Source organism: Haliotis rubra, unplaced genomic scaffold, assembly GCF_003918875.1.
Source record: "Haliotis rubra isolate DU_JTF1 unplaced genomic scaffold, ASM391887v1 Scf147, whole genome shotgun sequence".
Classification (NCBI taxonomy): Eukaryota; Metazoa; Mollusca; class Gastropoda; order Lepetellida; family Haliotidae; genus Haliotis; species Haliotis rubra.
This window is the reverse complement of record NW_025765414.1, coordinates 305,993-332,477: the sequence shown is the minus strand read 5'-3', so window position 1 is coordinate 332,477 and position 26,485 is coordinate 305,993. Positions and strand designations below refer to the sequence as shown.

General features: G+C 39.2%; 1 protein-coding gene across 4 annotated transcripts in view; it reads left to right on the top strand.

Moving 5' to 3' along the window:
• LOC124269736 (signal transducer and activator of transcription 5B-like) overlaps positions 1-26,485 on the top strand; it is a 103,179-nt gene that overhangs the window by 50,927 nt on the left and 25,767 nt on the right. For all 4 annotated transcript variants that reach the window (XM_046704763.1, XM_046704762.1, XM_046704765.1 and 1 more), the window contains exons 3-12: positions 3,912-4,056; positions 5,527-5,613; positions 9,931-10,023; positions 10,674-10,746; positions 13,960-14,108; positions 17,745-17,893; positions 18,643-18,843; positions 19,327-19,419; positions 20,580-20,880; positions 25,017-25,112. In XM_046704763.1, the coding sequence (XP_046560719.1) occupies positions 3,912-4,056; positions 5,527-5,613; positions 9,931-10,023; positions 10,674-10,746; positions 13,960-14,108; positions 17,745-17,893; positions 18,643-18,843; positions 19,327-19,419; positions 20,580-20,880; positions 25,017-25,112 (1,387 nt within the window). The remainder of the gene's footprint in view (positions 1-3,911; positions 4,057-5,526; positions 5,614-9,930; positions 10,024-10,673; positions 10,747-13,959; positions 14,109-17,744; positions 17,894-18,642; positions 18,844-19,326; positions 19,420-20,579; positions 20,881-25,016; positions 25,113-26,485) is intronic.

Here is a 26,485-nt window from a genome sequence, read left to right as displayed (position 1 = left end):
GTGTGGTTGTGTTGGACAATAATGGTGGTGATGGCAGAGTCCATGTATACGGTATATGATGATAATGATGATGATGTATTGATGAGGTGATGGTGTGGTTGTGTTGGACGATAATGGTGGTGATGGCAGAGTCCATGTATACGGTATATGATGATGATGATGATGATGATGTATTTATGAGGTGATGGTGTGGTTGTGTTGGGCGATAATGGTGGTGATGGCAGAGTCCATGTATACGGTATATGATGATAATGATGATGATGTATTGATGAGGTGATGGTGTGGTTGTGTTGGACGATAATGGTGGTGATGGCAGAGTCCATGTATACCGGTATATGATGATAATGATGATGATGTATTGATGAGGTGATGGTGTGGTTGTGTTGGACAATAATGGTGGTGATGGCAGAGTCCATGTATACGGTATATGATGATGATGATGATGATGTATTGATGAGGTGATGGTGTGGTTGTGTTGGGCCGATAATGGTGGTGATGGCAGAGTCCATGTATACCGGTATATGATGATGATGATGATGATGATGTATTGATGAGGTGATGGTGTGGTTGTGTTGGACGATAATGGTGGTGATGGCAGAGTCCATGTATACCGTATATGATGATGATGATGATGATGATGTATTGATGAGGGTGATGGTGTGGTTGTGTTGGGCGATAATGGTGGTGATGGCAGAGTCCATGTATACCGGTATATGATGATGATGCTGATGATGATGTATTGATGAGGTGATGGTGTGGTTGTGTTGGAATGATAATGGTGGTGATGGCAGAGTCCATGTATACCGGTATATGATGATGATGATGATGATGATGTATTGATGAGGTGATGGTGTGGTTGTGTTGGACGATAATGGTGGTGATGGCAGAGTCCATGTATACGACGGTATATGATGATGATGATGATGATGTATTGATGAGGTGATGGTGTGGTTGTGTTGGACGATAATGGTGGTGATGGCAGAGTCCATGTATACGGTATATGATGATGATGATGATGATGATGTATTGATGAGGTGATGGTGTGGTTGTGTTGGGACGATAATGGTGGTGATGGCAGAGTCCATGTATACGGTATATGATGATGATGATGATGATGTATTGATGAGGTGATGGTGTGGTTGTGTTGGACAATAATGGTGGTGATAGCAGAGTCCATGTATACGGTATATGATGATGATGATGATGATGTATTGATGAGGTGATGGTGTGGTTGTGTTGGACGATAATGGTGGTGATGGCAGAGTCCATGTATACCGGGTATATGATGATGATGCTGATGATGATGTATTGATGAGGTGATGGTGTGGCATTTGTGTTGGGCGATAATGGTGGTGATGGCAGAGTCCATGTATACCGGTATATGATGATGATGATGATGATGATGTATTGATGAGGTGATGGTGTGGTTGTGTTGGACGATAATGGTGGTGATGGCAGAGTCCATGTATACGGTATATGATGATGATGCTGATGATGATGTATTGATGAGGTGATGGTGTGGTTGTGTTGGACAATAATGGTGGTGATGGCAGAGTCCATGTATACCGTATATGATGATGATGATGATGATGTATTGATGAGGTGATGGTGTGGTTGTGTTGGACGATAATGGTGGTGATGGCAGAGTCCATGTATACGGGTATATGATGATAATGATGATGATGTATTGATGAGGTGATGGTGTGGTTGTGTTGGACGATAATGGTGGTGATGGCAGAGTCCATGTATACCGTATATGATGATAATGATGATGATGTATTGATGAGGTGATGGTGTGGTTGTGTTGGACAATAATGGTGGTGATGGCAGAGTCCATGTATACGGTATATGATGATGATGATGATGATGTATTGATGAGGTGATGGTGTGGTTGTGTTGGACGATAATGGTGGTGATGGCAGAGTCCATGTATACGGTATATGATGATGATGCTGATGATGATGTATTGATGAGGTGATGGTGTGGTTGTGTTGGACGATAATGGTGGTGATGGCAGAGTCCATGTATAACCGGGTATATGATGATAATGATGATGATGTATTGATGAGGTGATGGTGTGGTTGTGTTGGACGATAATGGTGGTGATGGCAGAGTCCATGTATACGGTATATGATGATGATGATGATGATGTATTGATGAGGATGGTGTGGTTGTGTTGGACAATAATGGTGGTGATGGCAGAGTCCATGTATACCGGTATACGATGCTGCTGATGATGATGATGTATTGATGAGGTGATGGTGTGGTTGTGTTGGACGATAATGGTGGTGATGGCAGAGTCCATGTATACCGGTATACGATGCTGATGATGATGATGATGTATTGATGAGGTGATGGTGTGGTTGTGTTGGACGATAATGGTGGTGATGGCAGAGTCCATGTATACCGGTATATGATGATGATGATGATGATGATGTATTTATGAGGTGATGGTGTGGTTGTGTTGGACGATAATGGTGGTGATGGCAGAGTCCATGTATACCGGTATATGATGCTGATGATGATGATGATGTATTGATGAGGTGATGGTGTGGTTGTGTTGGACGATAATGGTGGTGATGGCAGAGTCCATGCATACCGTACATATATGATGATGATGATGATGATGTATTTATGAGGTGATGGTGTGGTTGTGTTGGACGATAATGGTGGTGATGGCAGAGTCCATGTATACCGGTATATGATGATGATGATGATGATGATGTATTGATGAGGTGATGGTGTGGTTGTGTTGGACGATAATGGTGGTGATGGCAGAGTCCATGTATACCGGTATATGATGATGATGATGATGATGTATTGATGAGGTGATGGTGTGGTTGTGTTGGACGATAATGGTGGTGATGGCAGAGTCCATGTATACCGGTATATGATGATGATGCTGATGATGATGTATTGATGAGGTGATGGTGTGGTTGTGTTGGACGATAATGGTGGTGATGGCAGAGTCCATGTATACCGGTATATGATGATGATGCTGATGATGATGCATTGATGAGGTGATGGTGTGGTTGTGTTGGACGATAATGGTGGTGATGGCAGAGTCCATGTATACGGTATATGATGATGATGCTGATGATGATGTATTGATGAGGTGATGGTGTGGTTGTGTTGGACGATAATGGTGGTGATGGCAGAGTCCATGTATACCGGTATATGATGATGATGATGATGATGATGTATTGATGAGGTGATGGTGTGTGGTTGTGTTGGACGATAATGGTGGTGATGGCAGAGTCCATGTATACCGGTATATGATGATGATGATGATGATGTATTGATGAGGTGATGGTGTGGTTGTGTTGGGACCGATAATGGTGGTGATGGCAGAGTCCATGTATACGGTATATGATGATGATGATGATGATGATGTATTGATGAGGTGATGGTGTGGTTGTGTTGGACGATAATGGTGGTGATGGCAGAGTCCATGTATACCGGTATATGATGATGATGCTGATGATGATGTATTGATGAGGTGATGGTGTGGTTGTGTTGGACGATAATGGTGGTGATGGCAGAGTCCATGTATACCGGTATATGATGATGATGCTGATGATGATGTATTGATGAGGTGATGGTGTGGTTGTGTTGGACGATAATGGTGGTGATGGCAGAGTCCATGTATACCGGTATATGATGATGATGATGATGATGATGTATTGATGAGGTGATGGTGTGGTTGTGTTGGACGATAATGGTGGTGATGGCAGAGTCCATGTATACCGGTATATGATGATGATGATGATGATGTATTGATGAGGTGATGGTGTGGTTGTGTTGGACGATAATGGTGGTGATGGCAGAGTCCATGTATACCGGTATATGATGATGATGATGATGATGATGATGATGATGATGATGATGATGATGATGATCTCCTGCTCCAGGCCGGACGTGATGGAGGAGCAGAAGGCGTGCCGGCTGTACAAGGAGCTGATGAACTTCATGTCAGATGACATCGAGACACTGAAAGAGGACCAGGATCATGTTCTGGAGGCCGTGGAGATCGCCCACGCCAAGATGAAGATCAAGGTCAGAATACAGAGATGTTTCACAGGTGTTGTGCCCCTTGACCATGACAGAGTACAATGACTATGGCTTCAAGCTCTTGATCCTGGTTTGTTTCCAGCACCATACATGTTCTTGTTGATTTAAAAAACGTGGACTCCAGCCTCAATGAAAAAAACAGAACTGGCTGGCTTGGCGTCAGTAGTAACCAATCAGACAACGACTACTTGTTAGGGTTCGACGGGACTTACAAAATGGTTTTCGGATTTTTTCTTCTCTGGTCGCTGACACTGATCTATCAACCAACGAAAATCTGCATAAAACACAAATATTTGACCTGCAGTATATAGGCTTATGGGTTTATAATGACATGGTTACTATTTGCTTATATTTTCGCAAGATGACATCCTTGAATATTGACAAAAACGCTATTTTCAGCGACTGTTTACTCCACAGGGGTATTCGACTGTACATGAAAACAGGTTGTTGCACCTCGGCAACAACCCATTTTCCACTGTATAGTTTTACAGGGACCAACCAGGCTTCGCGTTCTCGGTAATTACAGACAAAATTTTGAACAGAATGGGCTGAAAGTTTGTGTGTCGACAGATGAAGCTTTCTTGTACCCTTAACCACTATATTTATGATGTGACATTCATTCATCCTCTTTATCGGGATGATGTACTGTTGCCTTTCAGGTCGCGTGATCGTGTCTTTTTCTTGACCAGAAAATGCTTTAACCATGAAGCTACTCCATCGCCCAAGTAACCACATTGCTATTTACATAAGTTATCTTAAACCCTCTCATGTAATGTATGAGGGGAGTGATAGAGAGAGTGAGTTTAGTTTTACACCACTTTTAGCAATATTCCAGCAATATTACGGTGGGGAACACCAGAAATGGGCTTCACACGCTGTACCATTGTAGGAATTCGAACCAGGTCTTCAAACTGATGACGAAGGCTTTAACCACTAGACTACCCACTAATGGTGGTCCGATTAATTGAAATAATCGAAGATTGGTCGCAGTGACCAAACGACCAAGCAATCGATCACATTTTCTCATAATCGAACATAAACGATTTTTGAACTACTTTTTTAGTCTTTGAAATACTTGACAATGGAACCTATCGTTGAAGTTGTCAGGGCCTGAAAACATGTTTAATTCATAGAAAACTCACTTCACTAACTGAAAAGCCATGACTGAATATTTCTTGAAGACTCCAGGAAGTTTATGTTCATGATATATAAGTCATCACTTTAAAGTAGCAAGTTGCATCATGTTATACATATCTGCAATAACAACCTGGATAGGAAAATCTGAAAAATGATGCTAACCAATATTTTTCGATGATTGTTCGTTGGTAATGAAGCAATCATCAATTGTGAGATTTCAACCAATTCCCAACACTACTTCCCACCGCCCAAATATACAAGGGGAGCTTGTTCCAAGATAAAGAGGTTGACTCAGATTTGATTATTTTCCAATTGCAGGAGTCCTTTGGCCAACACCCGACAGAATTTTTAAAAGCTGTCATTCATGCTTTGGATGACGAAAAGAAGATCATCTCAGGCTATAAGGTAAGAGCCGGGGATGGTAATATTTAGATTTTAGAAATCTAATCAACCATGCCTCACTACTGAAGTCAGTAAGAGAACTTGATATGAAATCTAACAAACAACGAAGAGATGGGATGTATAAAGTCATTTCATGATTGTAGCAATAAATACAATTGTGGTAATATTCACAGTGTGCGAAATAGCCGCTGGCTCGCTAGTCGGTAAAAATCCTGTCGGGCGAGTAAATCCCCACAGTCAATGGCCTCACTGGCTAGTGAATTTCCATGGGGTCATTTTGTAAACATATCACTCTCTCTTGTTAAGTTATAATACACTTTTAAATCATGCAGGATTATGGTCTGATAGAAATGTTCATCATATTAGCAGTTTTATGATGAAACCTGTGTCTACATTCAAATTTAGGACTAGTGAATTATTTTGTTGGCTAGTAACTGTCAGGCATAGCTAGCCCAACTGGCTAGCAAAATTTGGAAACTATTTCATACACTGAATATTCACGTCACTGCAACAACAGCCTACGCTGAATATCAGATTATAAGAATGACCTCCATACAATTTCTTGTCTTCTTCCCAGATAGCAAAGGTGTGTTGGGCCAATGTTGGTATATGGTTGGTTGGTTGGCCAACAGTTTGACAACATTGGCCCAACGTTATCTTAATGACTTAAAAGTAACGGTGGCTTTTGACATGTTGGTTCAACAGTGGGCCAACATTTGAAAAACTCTGCCTATTTTTCCTGATCTTACATCTATTTCAAAAAGTTGGGCCACCGTTGGCCCAACATTGTGAATAAAAGAGTGAGCACACGGCCATTTTTAGCAATGTTTTCTTATAAAGATTTTGATGAAAGTTGAAATAATTACACAGACAAAAGAAAGAATCCATTTCCTGTCTTTCAACTATGATGCAGTGAATTTTACAGTTGTTTTCTCCAAATTGAATACCAAACTTGTCATCATTGATAGCTTTACCTGATATTCAAAGAGCAGACGACACTACATTTCTGGAGGCCTTCAACTGGTAAATATGCATTGTTATTTCTGTGATACTGAATTGCGAATATATTGTGAAATAATTGGTTTAAATCATCATTTAGGCAAAAGAAACTGACACATACTGTATTGAAAGGCAATTGCTTATACAATTACACAATTGCTTATACATATACAACTCTCTCTATTATTCATCTTTACAACCAATAATTGCTAAACATCATCATATCAGATATATGTGTCACAGTTATAGTAGTTACACGTCATATCCAAATAACACATTATTTGAACAGCATTCTAGAAGTTGGTGAGTCCAAAATGAAACATACAACTCTATGGATGACAACTTCTTGTTTATTGTATAGAGCGATGTTTCGATGTAGATTCTTACACAGTTATCAAGCTAAAAGTGACTACAAGCAAATGATAAGAAGTATATATACATGTACAGAGTATGTTTTGTCAAATAAACATAATTTGGAGGCGCCAGTTGGGGACTAAGAACAACAAATGGATCTAGTGATGAAACCAATGGAACCACCTACAACATGTCTTCACGGGCCTCAACCAGTAACCCACCAACTCATAGTTTGTTTGATTTCATTTGAGACCAATGAATTGCTCACTAACACAAAATCTAAAAATTGCAAGAAAACCAAATTTTGCAGTCACATGAAACGACAGACCAATGAAGAACTAATCAAACTATAGACACTATCAAAGCACCCTATCAGCTTGTTGTTACAACTGAATCCCCCCCCTGTTTATTGGCTTCATCGCCATTCCATTTATTGTTCTTAGTCCCCATCTGGCCTCTCCCAATAATGTACCAGTTGTTATTCAATTACATGTTGTTGTTAATGTCAAACTGCTGATTGTCAAAACATACTACGCATATATACTTCTCATCATTTGGTTTTAGCTTGATAACAGTGTAAGAATCTACATCCGAACGTCACTCTGTGCAATAAACAAGAAGTTTTCAATCATTAAGTTGTATGTTTCAAATAAAACATAAGGTCAAATACTATGTCCTTTTACGATAGTTCTCATGTTTAAAATTATGATATCTGACAGTTTCATGAAATTTTTGGGTTGTTTTTTCAGCAGCAGTTCGAAAAACCTGTCAGCTTACAGCCAAAAGACCTAAGACAAGAAATACAATAATGTTCAAATAACAATGAAAAAAAAAAAAGAATTAAATAGTTCACTTGATTAACTTGTTGTGTTGTTTATATATGTTTCTGATTGCAGAGGTCAGGAAAGAGCTAAATGTTGAAATACAGTTGTGCCAACATAAGGCCAACTAAATCACATCGTTGGGCCAAGTATGGGCCATGGTTTAGTACAAAGGTCAAGAAAGAGCTAAATGTTGAAACACGGTGGTGCCAACATAAGGCCAACAAAATCACTACGTTGGGCCAACTATGGGCCATGGTTTTGTGTGAATTTTCATTCGTTGGCCCAACAATCAGCCAACATGATGGGCCAACGTGGACCCTATGAGCATATCCAAGTGGGCCCATCGTCAGTTTGCCAACAATGGGCCAACCAAACTGGTGATTATGGGCCAACTATGGGCCAACATACCAATGCTATCTGGGTTGTAACTGGAGATGTCATGTTAGATGAGATGCAAGAGTTAACTCCCCTTACATACCTAAGACACACCAGATGATTCCCAAACTCTTTGGGTCTGAACAGCCGATGAGCGTAAGAGTTTATTTATAACATACTGACACTAGTGTTGGGAATTGGTTAAAATCTCATAATTGATGATTGGTTCGTTACAACCCAGCGATTATTGAAAATAATTGGTTTGCATCATTTATCAAATTTTCCCGTTATGTTTATTAATGCACAATCTTTTTTTAAGAAAACATGTTGTTCTTTGGTGTTTGTTTTCAAATTGCTCAAAATGCATTTGCAAATTTCACATCTTTAAAGGATGACTAGTATGTTAGGAACATTAATTTCCTAGAGTCTTTAAGATAAATTCAATCATGACTTCTAACAAGATTGCTGTGCTTATGAAATGTAACAGACAAAACCAACCTTGTGAAAAATATTGTTAACGCAAACAAGTGTTCCAAAATTGTTTGTGTTTGATTATGAGAAAACATGATCCATTTGCTTGGTCACTGCGACCAATCTTCGATTATTCTTACTAATTGGACCACCACTAACTGACACACAAAACAAACTACATCTAGTCTAATCCATCTGTAATATGAAAGTGGGTTTTTTTATAATAAAAATAATAATAGAGCTCGACACTATTTCTGTATGTATATATTGCTGGTTACCACTAGTGGTGTTCCGATTAATTCGAAATAATCGAAGATCGGTCGCAGTGACCACACAACCAAGCAATCGATCACATTTCCTCAGAATCGAAACAAACGATTTTGTCACTACTGTTTTAGTGTTTGAAACACTTGACGATGGAACATATCGTTGAAGTTGTCAGGGCCTGAAAACGTGTTCAATTCTTAGAAAGCTCACTTCACTTACTGAAAAGTCATGACTGAATATTTCTGGGCTGTTTGTGTTCATGATATATTAGTCATCACTTTAAAGTAGAAACTTTCATCATTTTACAATGGAGTTTCAAAATAAACAAACCCCAGAAAATCACATGCTTTTTCTTTATATTTATCTGCAATTACAACCTGAACATGGAAATCTGAAAAATGACGCCAATTAATCTTCTTCCATGATAGCTCATTGGTAATGAACCAATCATCAATTGTGAGATTTCAACCAATTCCCAACACTAGTTACCACTAGCAGTCTGGGTACCAGTCAGTTTGGTTATTGTTTATTCACAGACAAACCTTAATCAATAGCAGTGTTTAAAACTCCCAAACTCCCAAGCCAGACAGCCGGACTGGTAACTTTAAAAAATTACCAGTCCGGATACAAACTTGCCTGTCTGGTTTTCAACAGTGAAAACAAAAGTCAGGTTTCTGAATACTTTACTGTTTGTAGACATCACAATGAACAACATAGCACTAACAGGCAATGCACCAAGTTTAGGTAAACTGAAAGTACATGTGTTGTGATTGGTTATTGTAAAATCAACTGTCCAATCGTAAATAGTTTAACATAATTATCATAATACCTTAAACACAAACTGACGACAAGAGAACCTGTCTGATGTTATGAAATATTTACTGTTAGGGGTAAAACATTCTAGAGACCACCGGTCAGGCTACTTTTGAAATTTGACCGTCCGAGATGAAAATAGACCGTTCCGGACGGTCGGGCAGGCGGGAATTTTAAACGCTGTCAATAGTAATTATGTTTTGTTGTGTGGTTGTAGGTGCAGGTGAAGATGGAGGAAGAAGTAGAGGAGGAGGTTGCCATCCATGACATCTTCAGCCCTCAACTTGAAGATATGCGGAGAGAAATTGAGGTATGCCAAGAGCCCTAACTCTTGCCAGAGGCAACAAACTCCCAAAAGGCGAGTTTAGGTGGTATAGTCTTGTGGTTAAAGCGTTTACATGCCTGAAACACGGTTCTGGTGTCCCTGCCATGATTTAGCAGGATTATGGGTAAGTGCTGCATAAAATATTACAACCCACCCTGCACCTCATTACCACCATGTTCATATGATAGCTGACTAACCTCAGCAGCTAAACAATGGCCAGCCATGAGGACTGACCACTCCCAAACAGGCACGTTAAAATCCAGGTTAGAACTGGTCTTCAGCAACCCATGCTTGTCCTAAGAGGCATCTAACGGGATCGGGTGGTCAGGCTCGCTGACTCGGTTGACACATGTCATCGGTTCCGAATTGCGTAGATCAATGCTCACGTCGTTGATCACAGGATTGTCTGGTTACTTAAGACTGCCGTCATATAGCTGGAATATTGCTGATGTTAACCGTATGGGTGGTGTTAAACAACACTCACTGCACTCACTCACTCACTCACTCACTCACTCACTCACTCACTCACTCACTCACCCACTCACTCACTCACTCACTCACTCACTCACTCACTCACTCACTCACTCACCCACCCACCCACTCGGTGATCGTCATGACATCCATCCTCTTTTCAGAACCTGGAACAGCTGGCTGCAACAGCCAACAACCATCTCTCAGTGGCGAAACAAAAGAAGGAAGATATGTTAGGTGGGTGCTTCGATAGTCATAAATATTAGGCCATTACTCATACCAATGGAAAAACTGAAAGCATTGACTAAAAGGTATTTGTGCATTAAGTGGATCATGTCCCTCTAAACAAGTTTCATACTGACTTGTCGCTATACAGAGTTACGAGGTGTTGCTTAGTGCTTTCCAATTCTATATCTTAGTCAAAATGTGTCTAATGAACGGTCCCCATCTAAACAAGTTTCATACTGACTTGTCGCTATACAGAGTTACGAGGTGTTGCTTAGTGCTTTCCAATTCTATATCTTAGTCAAAATGTGTCTAATGAACGGTCCCCATCTAAACAAGTTTCATACTTGACTTGTCGCTATACAGAGTTATTACGAGGTGTTGCTTAGTGCTTTCCAATTCTATATCTTAGTCAAAATGTGTCTAATGAACGGTCCCCATCTAAACAAGTTTCATACTGACTTGTCGCTATACAGAGTTACGAGGTGTTGCTTAGTGCTTTCCAATTCTATATCTTAGTCAAAATGTGTCTAATGAACGGTCCCCATCTAAACAAGTTTCATACTGACTTGTCGCTATACAGAGTTACGAGGTGTTGCTTAGTGCTTTCCAATTCTATATCTTAGTCAAAATGTGTCTAATGAAGCGGTCCCCATCTAAACAAGTTTCATACTGACTTGTCGCTATACAGAGTTACGAGGTGTTGCTTAGTGCTTTCCAATTCTATATCTTAGTCAAAATGTGTCTAATGAACGGTCCCCATCTAAACAAGTTTCATACTGACTTGTCGCTATACAGAGTTACGAGGTGTTGCTTAGTGCTTTCCAATTCTATATCTTAGTCAAAATGTGTCTAATGAGCGGTCCCCATCTAAACAAGTTTCATACTGACTTGTAAGCTATACAGAGTTACGAGGTGTTGCTTAGTGCTTTCCAATTCTATATCTTAGTCAAAATGTGTCTAATGAACGGTCCCCATCTAAACAAGTTTCATACTGACTTGTCGCTATACAGAGTTACGAGGTGTTGCTTAGTGCTTTCCAATTCTATATCTTAGTCAAAATGTGTCTAATGAACGGTCCCCATCTAAACAAGTTTCATACTGACTTGTCGCTATACAGAGTTCTGAGGTGTTGCTTAGTGCTTTTCAATTCTATATCTTAGTCAAAATGTGTCTAATGAACGGTCCCCATCTAAACAAGTTTCATACTGACTTGTCGCTATACAGAGTTCACGAGGTGTTGCTTAGTGCTTTCCAATTCTATATCTTAGTCAAAATGTGTCTAATGAACGGTCCCCATCTAAACAAGTTTCATACTGACTTGTCGCTATACAGAGTTATGAGGTGTTGCTTAGTGCTTTCCAATTCTATATCTTAGTCAAAATGTGTCTAATGAGCGGTCCCCATCTAAACAAGTTTCATACTGACTTGTCGCTATACAGAGGTATGAGGTGTTGCTTAGTGCTTTCCAATTCTATATCTTAGTCAAAATGTGTCTAATGAACGGTCCCCATCTAAACAAGTTTCATACTGACTTGTCGCTATACAGAGTTACGAGGTGTTGCTTAGTGCTTTCCAATTCTATATCTTAGTCAAAATGTGTCTAATGAACAGTCCCCATCTAAACAAGTTTCATACTGACTTGTCGCTATACAGAGTTACTGAGGTGTTGCTTAGTGCTTTCCAATTCTATATCTTAGTCAAAATGTGTCTAATGAGCGGTCCCCATCTAAACAAGTTTCATACTGACTTGTCGCTATACAGAGGATTCACGAGGTGTTGCTTAGTGCTTTCCAATTCTATATCTTAGTCAAAATGTGTCTAATGAACGGTCCCCATCTAAACAAGTTTCATACTGACTTGTGGCTATACAGAGTTACGAGGTGTTGCTTAGTGCTTTGCTTTCCAATTCTATATCTTAGTCAAAATGTGTCTAATGAACAGTCCCCATCTAAACAAGTTTCATACTGACTTGTCGCTATACAGAGTTACGAGGTGTTGCTTAGTGCTTTCCAATTCTATATCTTAGTCAAAATGTGTCTAATGAACGGTCCCCATCTAAACAAGTTTCATACTGACTTGTCGCTATACAGAGGTATGAGGTGTTGCTTAGTGCTTTCCAATTCTATATCTTAGTCAAAATGTGTCTAATGAACAGTCCCCATCTAAACAAGTTTCATACTGACTTGTCGCTATACAGAGTTCTGAGGTGTTGCTTAGTGCTTTCCAATTCTATATCTTAGTCAAAATGTGTCTAATGAACAGTCCCCATCTAAACAAGTTTCATACTGACTTGTCGCTATACAGAGTTACGAGGTGTTGCTTAGTGCTTTCAATTCTATATCTTAGTCAAAATGTGTCTAATGAACGGTCCCCATCTAAACAAGTTTCATACTGACTTGTCGCTATACAGAGTTGAGGTGTTGCTTAGTGCTTTCCAATTCTATATCTTAGTCAAAATGTGTCTAATGAACAGTCCCCATCTAAACAAGTTTCATACTGACTTGTCGCTATACAGAGTTACGAGGTGTTGCTTAGTGCTTTCCAATTCTATATCTTAGTCAAAATGTGTCTAATGAACGGTCCCCATCTAAACAAGTTTCATACTGACTTGTCGCTATACAGAGTTACGAGGTGTTGCTTAGTGCTTTCCAATTCTATATCTTAGTCAAAATGTGTCTAATGAACAGTCCCCATCTAAACAAGTTTCATACTGACTTGTCGCTATACAGAGTTATGAGGTGTTGCTTAGTGCTTTCCAATTCTATATCTTAGTCAAAATGTGTCTAATGAACTACGGTTATGACAAACTAATATTAGGGGTCCCTCTCAGTTCCCCCGTTCTGACAATGTGGGTTTGAATCCCACGTAATACTCAATCCCCCAAAGTGTGGAATTTGTGTTGAAATAAGAAAGAGTTATCCCAAATATAGCATAGTACAAAAGATGGCTTTCTGCAAGGCATGGTGTATAAAATCAATGCCCATGATGTTGATCACTGGATTTTCTGGTCCAGAGACAATTATTTACAGGCTGCGCCATATAGCTGGCATATTGCTGTGTGTGTCATTAAACATCAAACAAACAAAGGTAATTCTTCTTTGGAGAAAAGTATGGTTTTAGCAATCTGAAATATAGCGGCAGAATTCTAACTCGTACTTACATGTTGCATGCTTGTGTCTGTTGAATGTTTATGTGTTAACATTTCTTTTTGTCATTTTGCAGAAGATAAAGACTTTGACTATTCTGTTGTCCTCAGCCAAATGGGAGGAACTATCAACCAGGAACAGTTGTATAACATGTTTACTGAGAAACAGAATGAGACAAAGCGAATAATTGAAGAGAACATTGTTTCTTTCAATGGAAACAGACAGGTCAGCAAACTTTTTGCAATCGACCAAAACATAGTTTCTGGTTACAATAAGTGCCCAGAAGTAAAAGCCAAGTGAATGATGATGATGATGATGATGATGATTGTGTTGGATGATGATGATGACGACAACTACGATGTTGATGATGACGACAACTATGATGATGATGATGATTGTGTTGGATGATGATGATAATTATGTTGAATGATGATGGAGATGATGGCAACTATGATGATGATGATTGTGTTCAATGATGATGGTGATGATGATTATGTTGAAAGATGATGGAGATGATGACAACTATGATGATGATGATTATGTTGAATGATGATGGTGATGATGACGACAACTATGATGATGATGATGATTGTGTTGGGTGATGATGATGATTATGTTGAATGATGATGGTGATGATGACGACAACTATGATGATGATGATGATTATGTTGAATGATGATGGTGATCATGACGGCAACTATGATGATGATGATGATTGTGTTGATGATGATGATGATGATTATGTTGAATGATGATGGTGATGATGACGACAACTATGATGATGATGATGATGATGTATGTTGAATGATGATGGTGATGAATGATGATGGTGATGATGATGATGATTATGTTGAATGATGATGGTGATGATGATGACAACTATGATGATGATGATTATGTTGAATGATGAATGGTGATGTTGATGACAACTATGATGATGATGATTATGTTGAATGATGATGGTGATGATGATGATGACAATGATGATGATGATGATGATTATGTTGATGATGATGTTGACATGATGATGATGATGATGACAAATGATGATGATGATGATGATGATGATGATTGAATTGATGATGGTGGATGATGATGACAGTGATATGATGATGATGATTATGATGATGATGATGATGATGATGATGATGATGACAACTATGATGATGATGATGATGATGATGATGATGATGATGATGAATGATGATGGTGATGATGATGACAATTGAATGATGATGATGATTGATGATGAATGATGATGATGATGATGATAATGATGATGATGATGGTGAATGATGATGATGATGACAATGATGATGATGATGATGATGATGATGATGATGATGATGATGATGATGATGATGATTATGTTGAATGATGATGGTGATGATGATGATGATGATGATGATGATTATGATGAATGATGATGGTGATGATGATGACAACGATGATGATGATGATTATGTTGAATGATGATGGTGATGATGATGACAACTATGATGATGATGATGATGATTATGTTGAATGATGATGGATGATGATGATGACTATGATGATGATGATGATGATGATTATGTTGAATGATGATGGTGATGATGACAACAACTATGATGATGATGATTATGTTGAATGATGATGATGATATGTGATGATGATGATGACGATGATGATGACTGATGATGATGATGATGATGATGTTGAATGATGATGGTGATGATGACAACTACAATGATGATGATGATTATGTTGAATGATGATGGTGGTGATGATGATGACAACTATGATGATGATGATTATGTTGAATGATGATGGTGGTGATGATGATGACGACAATGATGATGATGATGATGATGTTGAATGATGATGATGACAATGATGATGATGACTATGATGATGACAACAATGATGATGATGATTATGTTGAATGATGATGGTGGTGATGATGATGACAACTATGATGATGATGATTATGTTGAATGATGATGGTGGTGATGATGACGACAACTATGATGATGATGATTATGTTGAATGATGATGGTGATGATGATGACAATGATGGTGATGATGATGATGATGATGATTATGTTGAATGATGATGGTGATGATGATGATGACACTGATGACTATGATGATGATGATTATGTTGAATGATGATGGTGATGATGATGACAACAATGATGATGATGATTGTTGAATGATGGTGATGATGATGACGACAATGATGATGATGATTGTGTTGAATGATGATGATGATGATGACAACTACGATGATGATGATGTTGAATGATGATGGTGATGATGACGACAACTATGATGATGATGATGATGTTGAATGATGGTGATGATGATGACAACAACTATGATGATGATTGTGTTGAATGATGATGGTGATGATGACAACTATGATGATGATGATTGTGTTGAATGATGATGGTGATGATGATGATGATTATGTTGAATGATGATGATGATGATGATGATGAGCGACTGATGATGATGATATGATGATGTTGAATGATGATGGTGATGATGACAATAATGATGATGATGATGATGATGATTGTGTTGAATGATGATGATGATGATGATGACAACTATGATGATGATGTTGTTGAATGATGGTGATGATGACGACAACTATGATGATGATTGTGTTGAATGATGATGGTGATGATGACAACTATAATGATGATTGTGTTGAATGATGGTGATGATGACGACAACTATAATGATGATTGTGTTGAATGATGATGGTGATGATGACGACAACTATGATGATGATGATGATTGTGTTGAATGATGATGGTGATGATGACGACAACTATGATGATGATGTTGTTGAATGATGATGATGATGATGATGATGAATTGTGTTGATGATGATGATGTGATTGAATGATGGTGATGATGACGACAACTATGATGATGTTGATTGTGTTGAATGATGATGGTGATGATGACAACTACGATGATGATGATGATGATGATGATGATGATGATGATGATTATGGTGATGACAACGACTAAATACATAAACCCAGCTCACACATTCACATGGATACAATGTGTCAAGATTATTTATGGTGCCATATTGCTGGAATATTGCTAAATGTTGCATAATACAATGTTCAGTCAAATCACTGAAGTTAGTCTCCACAAATAAATATGATTTTGCTTGAAACTTATCTATTTAAATTGACAAGGGACCCAATGAGATGGGAATTTTCAAGACCGGAGGAAACTCTAGACTTGCTTCATTTAGGGCTTTACAGAAGGTGCTGAGCAGAAGGGGAATAAGGTTTAGGGACTGGGAGAGAGACGATGAAATCACTCATTTCAGAAACTGATGAGTCTACTGTTTGACTTTGGGTGATGTGGTAGCCTGTTAAAGTGTTGGCTCGTCACGCTGAAGACCCGGGTTCAATTCCCCACATGGGTACAATGTGTGAAGCCCATTTCTGATGTCCCCTGCAGTGATACTATTTGAATATTGCTAAAAGCGGGGCAGTGGGGTAGCCTAGTGGTTAAAGCGTCCGCTTGTCACGCTGAAGACACGGGTTCAATTACCCACATGGGTACAATGTGTGAAGCCAATTTCTGATGTCCCCTGCAGTGATACTACTTGAATATTGCTAAAAGCGGGGCAGTGAGGTAGCCTAGTGGTTAAAGCGTCCGCTTGTCACGCTGAAGACACGGGTTCAATTACCCACATGGGTACAAAGTGTGAAGCATATTTCTGGTGTCTCCCTGCCATGATATTGTTGGAATATTGCTAAAAGCAGCATAAAACCATACTTGCTTGCTCACTAAAAGCAGCGTAAAACTAGACTCACTCACTGACTGTTTGACTTGGTGTTTCAGATGGTACAGGTGACGCTCCGGAAAAAGCTTGAGGACCTACAGCTCCTTCATACACAGATTCTAGAGAAGGTCTCAGAGTTCAAGCACCAACAGAAGTTGGCGTTTGTCCGGGCAGCGGTCAAACCTCGGATTGAAGAAGTTGAAAAATGGTCAGACATCAAACACACTTCTCAATTATTTGTTCTGTTTCTTTTTGGGGGGAATGAATATTATGCTATTCTCAGGTTAATATTTTAGTGATAAACTGTATTTGAGTTCGAATAGGTGTCTAGCGAGGCGACAGATAGACAAGATTGGTGACCTCGTTATCGTGGCATTTATTCTTGGCCATGTATTGGTCTCAGTTAAATTACAGGCTGATAGACCTTGGTTGGTTTGCTCAGATGGTTGGTTGGTTAACACCGCTCTCAGCAATATTCCAGCTATATGGCAGTGGTCTGTAAATAATCGAGTTTGGACCAGACAATCCAGTGATCAACATCATGAGCATCGATCTAGGCAACTAGGAATCAATGACATGTCAACCAAGTCAGCAAGCCTGACCATCCGTCCCGTTAGTTGCCTCTTACGACAAGCATGGGTTACTGAAGACCGCTTCTCACCCGGATCTTCACGGGTCTGATAGACCTTGAATATTGCTGATAGCTGTAATTTGCTGATTACTGTGTTAAACTACAGACCAAACAAAAGTACTACAGTTTGAAATTGCAAGTGTCAAATTGTATTTGAAACAATATGTTGAAATGATTGCACTTTATTGTCTTTTTCTTTAACTTTATTTTTCAAAAAGGTTAATATGTTTGGTTTCCAGTTTAGATGTTTCTTGATGGCTTTTGGTTTTGTTGTGTCAAAAATATTGCTGACTTGTAAAACAAAATTCACTGACTCATCACTTCAGGTGCGGAAACCTTGGTAACGTGTGCTGGAAGCTGTTCCAGCTGACCAACAGTCCTGAGTTCCGTGAGGTCATCTCAACATCACTGCATTCTGTGGAAGAAATGGAACAAAAGGTGGCGCCCTCTATCGCAGCGGAGGACAACGCAGAAGTGGAGGCAATGATCAGGAAATTGCGTGGCATGTTCAAAAAGCTGCTGGAGGAGTGAGTAAATTCGTTGTAGTCACTTGAGTGAGTGAGTAAGTTGAGCTTTATTCCACATTTAGCAGTGTCAGGCGCGTAGCAAGCCAGTTTTTTTTTCCATGTAAGCTCGATAGGTTGCAAAGCTTTATCTTTATACAGTATTGAAGGCTTGCCCAACTTTTTTAACAACAATCTTGTGTAAGCCCAGGCTTTTTTTAATAATGTAAGCTACGCCCCTGAGTGTTATTGCTATATCATGGTGGAGGACACCAAGGCCTAGATTTTCGAAGCCCTCTTAGCGCTAAGATAGTCGTAAGTGCCAAACATTAATATTAACTTACGACTATCTTTGCTCTAAGAGAGCTTTGAAAATCTAGGCCCAGATATTTTTTTAAATATTTAAAATAAAGAACAGATATTTATTATTTTCAGAAAATGGTTTTGATTTTTACATCAGGACCTAAAGGTAGTACTATGGTTTTACATTATTCGTTTATGAACCAGAACCTTCATCGTGACGACGCAGCCCCCAGAAGTGCTGAAGATGGTTGGTGCCAGAAACAAGGGAACTAGTCGGGAGTTCCATACTTCGGTCAGGTAACTCAAATAGGACATATAAAACTCACTTAATCTTGTCTCTCAAGTTGCAGTGATGTATTTTGATAATTTCATTGATGAACAGTTTAACATTTGAAAATAATGAGTGAGTGAGTGAGTTTAGTTTTACGCCACACTCAGCAATATTCCAGCTATATGGCAGCGGTCTGTAAATAATCTGGACCAGACAATCCAGTGATCAACATCATGAGCATCGATCTACGCGTTTGGGAAACGATGACATGTGTCAGCCAAGTTAGCAAGTCTGACCACCAATCCTGTTAGTTGCCTCTTGCAACAAGCATGGGTTACTGAAGATCAATATTCTAACCCCGACCTTCACGGGTATGAAACTAATGACCTTCATCCTCAGTTCATGATCATCAAATGCTCATTACACACAATAATGTTAATACAGATAATGGTGCTCTCTCAATGAGGTTACAAGTTATTTTTGTAGGGCTTATCTGCAACACTGATGAAATAAAAACTGTTGGACCCACTAAGCACAGTCTATACCTTCCATTTAATAAAGAATATATTCTTTTCACAGTAAATAAGGACCCCTTTGCTTATAAATTGACCAAAGGGACTTTTCAAAAGCATACAAAGTGATTTATACAAGAGTATAAACATGGTTAAAATGTCAATGAAACTTTCGGTTATTTTATAACGTTTACTAGGCAGTTATCTCCCCTTTCTACACGGATGTATTGCTGTAAAAATAAGAAATATACTCAGAGACAGCTTAGTGAATGTACTCGGAACTTAAGTCTGTCCTACAGATCCTGAAACAAATATATCCAATTCAAATTTTAATAAAACTTTAAAAAATATTAAATATAGTTACTCTGAAGTTTAATCCCCTTTCTACATTGCTCACTGCTCATATCTGTCTCATTCAACAAAAGCATAGAAATTGCCTGTCTTTATGGAGGTGGGGTAATGCCGAAGACATGGGTTTGATTCCCCACATGGGTACAATGTGTGAAGCCCATTTCTGGTGTCCCCCGCCATGATATTGCTGCAATATTACTAAAAGCAGTGTTAAACTTACTTACTCGCCTGGTATCGTCACATCCACAGACATTTTCTTTGGTCAACAAGTTCTACGACACCAAGTGTCTTCTCAACACTGACCACAGTTTCGTGTTTTGCAGCATCCTGGCTCTCAGCTACCTTCAGATAGAGCAGATTTCCTCAAACGTTGTCGCATCCTTCTTTGCGGAGACAGACATTGGCACTTATAAGCGCAAGAAGCAAGTCAGTTGTTCCCTCCAAAACAATGAAGCCCAGTTTAAAGCCACAGGATCCAGACCCGAGGCTTGTTTCAATGAACTCAAGGTGAAGGACTTCAGTCGCATGAAGGAGAACGATGACAGCCGGGTCTCAAAACAGTTTTATCGTGTGACCTTCAGCACCAAGGTCACTCTGCAGAGTGAATGGATCTTCGACCTTGAGGTAAGATCTTTGTTGTAAATGTAGTTATCTTGTTTCCTGACGTAACAGATGGGCCAGGGGGTGTGGGTGTACTTACACCTAATATTGCAAGTGGAGGTGTACTGAGAATTTTGAAGGAGTACTGACATATTTTTGTGTGAGCGAGTTGGTGATGTGGTTTGTTATTTATAATATTAAAGAACTTTTCAGCTATTAAACTTCATATATGTTAGACAGACAAAGGTATTTATGTGTGTACGTGATACCCTTGAAATCTTATATTATGTCGTACTTCAATGATTTTTAGGAGTACATTACGCCTGTACGCCCCTTATCTGTAGCCATGTGGGCTGCTTGTGTCCCTGTGGGCTGCTTGTGTCCCTGTGGGCTGCCTGTGTCCCTGTGGGCTGCCTGTGTCCCTGTGGGCTGCCTGTGTCCCTGTGGGCTGCCTGTGTCCCTGTGGGCTGCCTGTGTCCCTGTGGGCTGCCTGTGTCCCTGTGGGCTGCTTGTGTCCCTGTGGGCTGCTTGTGTCCCTGTGGGCTGCTTGTGTCCCTGTGGGCTGCCTGTGTCCCTGTGGGCTGCCTGTGTCCCTGTGGGCTGCTTGTGTCCCTGTGGGCTGCTTGTGTCCCTGTGGGCTGCTTGTGTCCCTGTGGGCTGCCTGTGTCCCTGTGGGCTGCCTGTGTCCCTGTGGGCTGCTTGTGTCCCTGTGGGCTACTTGTGTCCCTGCGGTCTAAGGAGCTGCTATGATTATTGGTTAGGTTTGAATCCTGATTGTCCCGATAATGTGTCTAAGTTTGGCAGCTTGGGATGTGGGATTTCCTCCACCATTAAGTGTACATTATCATTAAGTGATATAACTGAAACACTGATAGAGTGAGTGAGGGAGTGAGTGAGTACATGTTGCTCTAAGACACATCTACAATATTGCAGCTATTAGCAACTGGGATTCTGATGAAAACAGCATTTATCATTATAGAATAGAGACACAATGCACTGTATTATCAAAGATTTATGGGTTGATCTTCAGCATGGTGATTCCAGGTTAGAACTCGTCCCATTATTAGATGTTCACATTGAGGGTGACTTAAAATATAAGGGTCCAATGTTCACAAAGTGACCTTAGCACTAAGGCAATCATAACTCTTCTATTTTATCATAGACTTAAGTTAAAGGTCACATAAACCCTAGGGGGTACAAATACATAAATCACTAACTGGCATCGTTATAAATGAAACCCCGTCATTAAAACTACTCATTTCGACCTTTAATTGACTTAAATCGACCTTTTTGACAACAGTGCACAATTCTCACCCGCGAACGAAATTTCAACCAATCAGAGCGGCGCGCCTCTGTGACGTCATATGAGGAATAGCTTTGAGGGCCGATGCAGAATTCATCTACATTTTAGGGGTTAAATTATCTTGTTTACAGGCTTGTATAAACCTGAAATCGTGACAATTGTTGTGGAAAATGAAAGCTATATGTTCTCACAATCTACTGTCATTTAATTTTGTCTCCTGCTTTGCCTAGTTTCTGAGTTAAAACTTGTTTTCATAGACGATTCTGTCAAACTCGATTGGTGTCGTTAGGCCCTATTTGTATAATGACTGATCCAAATTGATCCCATTTCTGTGTTTTTTTACCTCGATATTTAACATGTCATGTAAAAATCTGTTTGTATTCTCAAAACAGTGTCGGCCCATAAGTTTTCACATGCAATACAGCAATTAATACTCCCTTGTTGTAACCCGTGTTAGGTGGTATAAACCTACACATGTTATTTGTCATCGTTCGCTTGATGGTCAGTTAATGAATTTATAACAGGTATAATTAGTGATAACACACTTAGATTACCCGACAAAGGTTCCCTTTTGGCATTTCTTGTGTCTGGAGTAAATATTCAACATTATAAAGATCGATCAAAGGATTAACCGATAACACGCTGATTGATTAATTACTTTTATCTTACACAGCGGAATTGTCAAAGGTAGTGTTTATGTATGTATATTTACTAATCTATACTGAATACACTCTGTCGTGGTCGGTGTCTAGCGTAAAAACAACGCCCTTCTTTCAAAGGATTAACCGGCAATACATTGATTGATTGCCCATTATTGGCTAACTAAATTACTATTTTTAAAGAAAGGCGGACATTATGCAATTAGTTGCCAGGTGTGCTATCTTGGGTGACCAATGAGACTATACACCAATACCTGAAAAGATTTATCACTTTTTTCAGATATTAAACTGTTAAAAGACACATCATTTGGAACAGTGTTGTGGATATTGATGGATACATTCCTCGAACAAGGTAATGGCCTGATATTGTTCCTATAACTTTAATCTGTTTTAATTTTAATATTTGCATTTTGTTTTTATTCATTTGTCGTAGCATTCAACAGAATAATTGTTTTCACGTGAAGTGTAATGAGACAGACAACATGCACTAGGGTGTGTGCTAATTATGATTCACATTGGCAAACTATAAAATGTCTAGATATTACAGTTCTGTTATAAATTTACTATAAGTATCAGCAGATCGCCTGCTTTTATTTAGTTTCAAAATGCATACAAGTGTGATAATAAACTAATTAGGATTATAAGACCAAATATAAAGACGACATTGATTGACTAGTATCTACATACTGGTGAGTGGACATTAACGATGTGAATGTAGCAAGAAATTTATCACGCAGTATTGTGACTTCGACCCCACCTCGCCTTCCGTGGAAGAAATCGTTATGTTATAAGTTGTGTCATGCAAAATCCGTTTGGTTATGATTCCAATACATATTTAACTACTTAGTAGAAAGTAGTCTTGATTTTCTAACTTGATGAAAACAAACTATAATCTCATTAATTCTAACAGATTTTTTATTTTTAAAATGGCGGCGCCTCTGTCGGGAACATCCGCCAGTCTGAGGATAAATGGTATTTAGGTTTGTTTTCACCGAAGTTACAAAATCAAAACTACTTTCTACTGGTAGTAAAATATGTATTTTATTGATGGCCAATAGGATTTTGCATGACATAGCTTATAACATAACAATTTCTCTCGTGGCAGCGAGGTGGGTGTCAATATAATACTACTTACAATATTATTGTTACTTCGACCACAACCTCACTTCCGAGGAAGAATCGTTATGTTACAAGTTGTGTCATAGAAAATCTTTATGGTCATCAATCATATGCATATTTTACTACAACTAGTAAGTAGTTTTGATTCTTTAACTTGCGCGGAAGCTTATCTGAACACAAGTAAGATATCGCTTCAGGCTTCCACAACGCCGCGCCAAGACTCACAAACATAACCCATTTAGCACCTAACTGCGGGTCCTGTGGAAATCTGTGCATGGGGACACCATCGCCCGACCCCTAGGAGCAATTGACGACAAAGCAACGATTCGCATGTCGCCGCTTATGTCAAGAAATCATCAAAATGACGAGCGCATACACATTTTCTATACAACTAACTGAAAATCGCTCCTCATATGACGCCACTGCAGTGCTCTGGCGACAGAGTTACGTGAACCTGTCTGTGGTTTCAAGCATGGCTTAGAGGAAGCAGGCTTAATTTTTGGCCACTTTTAATCGCTCGGTATTAATTAACCACAAGTTTTTAAAGAATAAATTTGGTGTTCCGCATAAGACTAACCACAAATCTTTCATATGTAATGGTTAAAAGAGTAACAAAAAACAAAGTTTAGTGGTTCTTTAAGATTGCTTTGTGGAATACGGCCAAGGGTGCCAGTGTACAAAGCAACCTTAGCACCATGACAGTTGTAGGTCTATGTTAAGGTATGGGAGCCGTGATCACCTTAGCGCTAGGATCATTTTGTACCCTGGGTGTCATTGTACAAAGAGACCTTAGCGCTAAGGTGACAGTAACTCCCATACCTTAACTTAGATTCAGGTTGTTTTGTACAACGGCACCCTGGTCATTAGACTTGAAAACGGTCTTCCCCCAACATCTTGGATCATCAGTCACTGGATTGTCTGGTCCCGACTTGTTTTCACGCAGCCATCATATAGCTGTAATATTGTTGATTGAGGAAAAGCAAGAAAGGAACAAAAAAAACAATTCTGGTCTCTATCATGCTAATATATTCTGAGGTAAGCACGCTGTAAGTATTCTGATGTTGTTATTTTGTTTTCAGACAATGTCCCTGCCCATCATCATCAACACAGGCAGCAACCAGGCGTGTGAGGCCCTGGGGTCCCTCCTGTGGTACTGCTACAACACAGACGATGTGGTGGGTCATACAACCAGACATCTTTTGTACTCCTTGCATTTAAGCAGTGTAGGAAAGATAGCCCGTTCCAACATCCGAGACGGGTGAATTTTGTGGAGGACGGGTTAAAAAAATATCTAGTCCGTCCTCGTGTCGGGTCAATTTTAGCAAACCAATGACATATATATAATGATTATAACCTTTTTGAATATTTACTGCCGAAGGTGTTTTATTTATATTTGGAGGACAGGCTAGATTTTGGCAGGACTGGTAAAACATTTGACCTGCCAGTCCTGTGGACAGGCTAGATTTTTGACATCTTTCCTACACTGATTTAAGGCTGGCTCAAATGATCGATAATCGGAATTATCGTTGATAGGAAAAATTGTTAATTATTATTGATATGAAAAGTGTGTTATTGATAATATCAACCCGTGAAGATCCGGGGTAGAATAGGGCTTCAGCAACCCATGCTTGCCACAAAAGGCGACTATGCTTGCCGTAAGAAGGCAACTAACGGGATCGGGTGATCAGGCTCGCTGACTTGGTTGACACATGTCATCGGTTCCCAATTGCACAGATCGATGTTCATGCTGTTGATCACTGGATTGTCTGGTCCAGACTCGATTATTTACAGACCACTGCCATATAGCTGGAATATTGCTGAGTGTGTAAAAAAACTAAACTCACTCACTCATTCTGGATAATATCATACCTGAACTTTGGTGACAGAAACAAATTTTGATTTTCTCTCTCAGCGTACAAATTTAGGACTTTATTCATGGTCTTCTTCGAAATTATGTTCAGGACAGTGTTTTGTTAGTAGTCCCTGCATTACACCTCTCACTAGTGATGCTAAATATAATATTCATTCCTTTCAAATTTTGTAGGCATTTTTGCTCAAAGTTGTCTCAGATATTTATTGATAATCGATCAATATTTATTTAACAATTATTGTTCCTTATGATTTATATTGATAGCCAGTCCTACTTGTATTCCTCCTTGAACAGAACAGATTCCAGTACTTTGTGTATATCTCTCTTGATTCAAACCCACACTCTCAGTTTAAGGCACCTACTCGCCAGCAATCTAACCCACTCAGTAATTGTATGTAGTCTAGATTACATACTTTGTGTACCCCTCTGACAAGTGTAAATTGGCATGGCTCCCATGGCTAAAGCTTTGAATACACAATGACATTTTTTGAAAAGTGGTCAAATGTAACTTGTGTGTTTGGAGTTACATTTTAGCAGTAATGTACAATAAATTATCTCCTTTCTTTAAAAAATGAGTCCTTATTCAATAATATTCCATATATACCCCGGATACCCGGACCCCAAATATCCGGAAACCTCGCCTTCTGGTCAATTTTCTTTAAAAAACCCAATATCTTA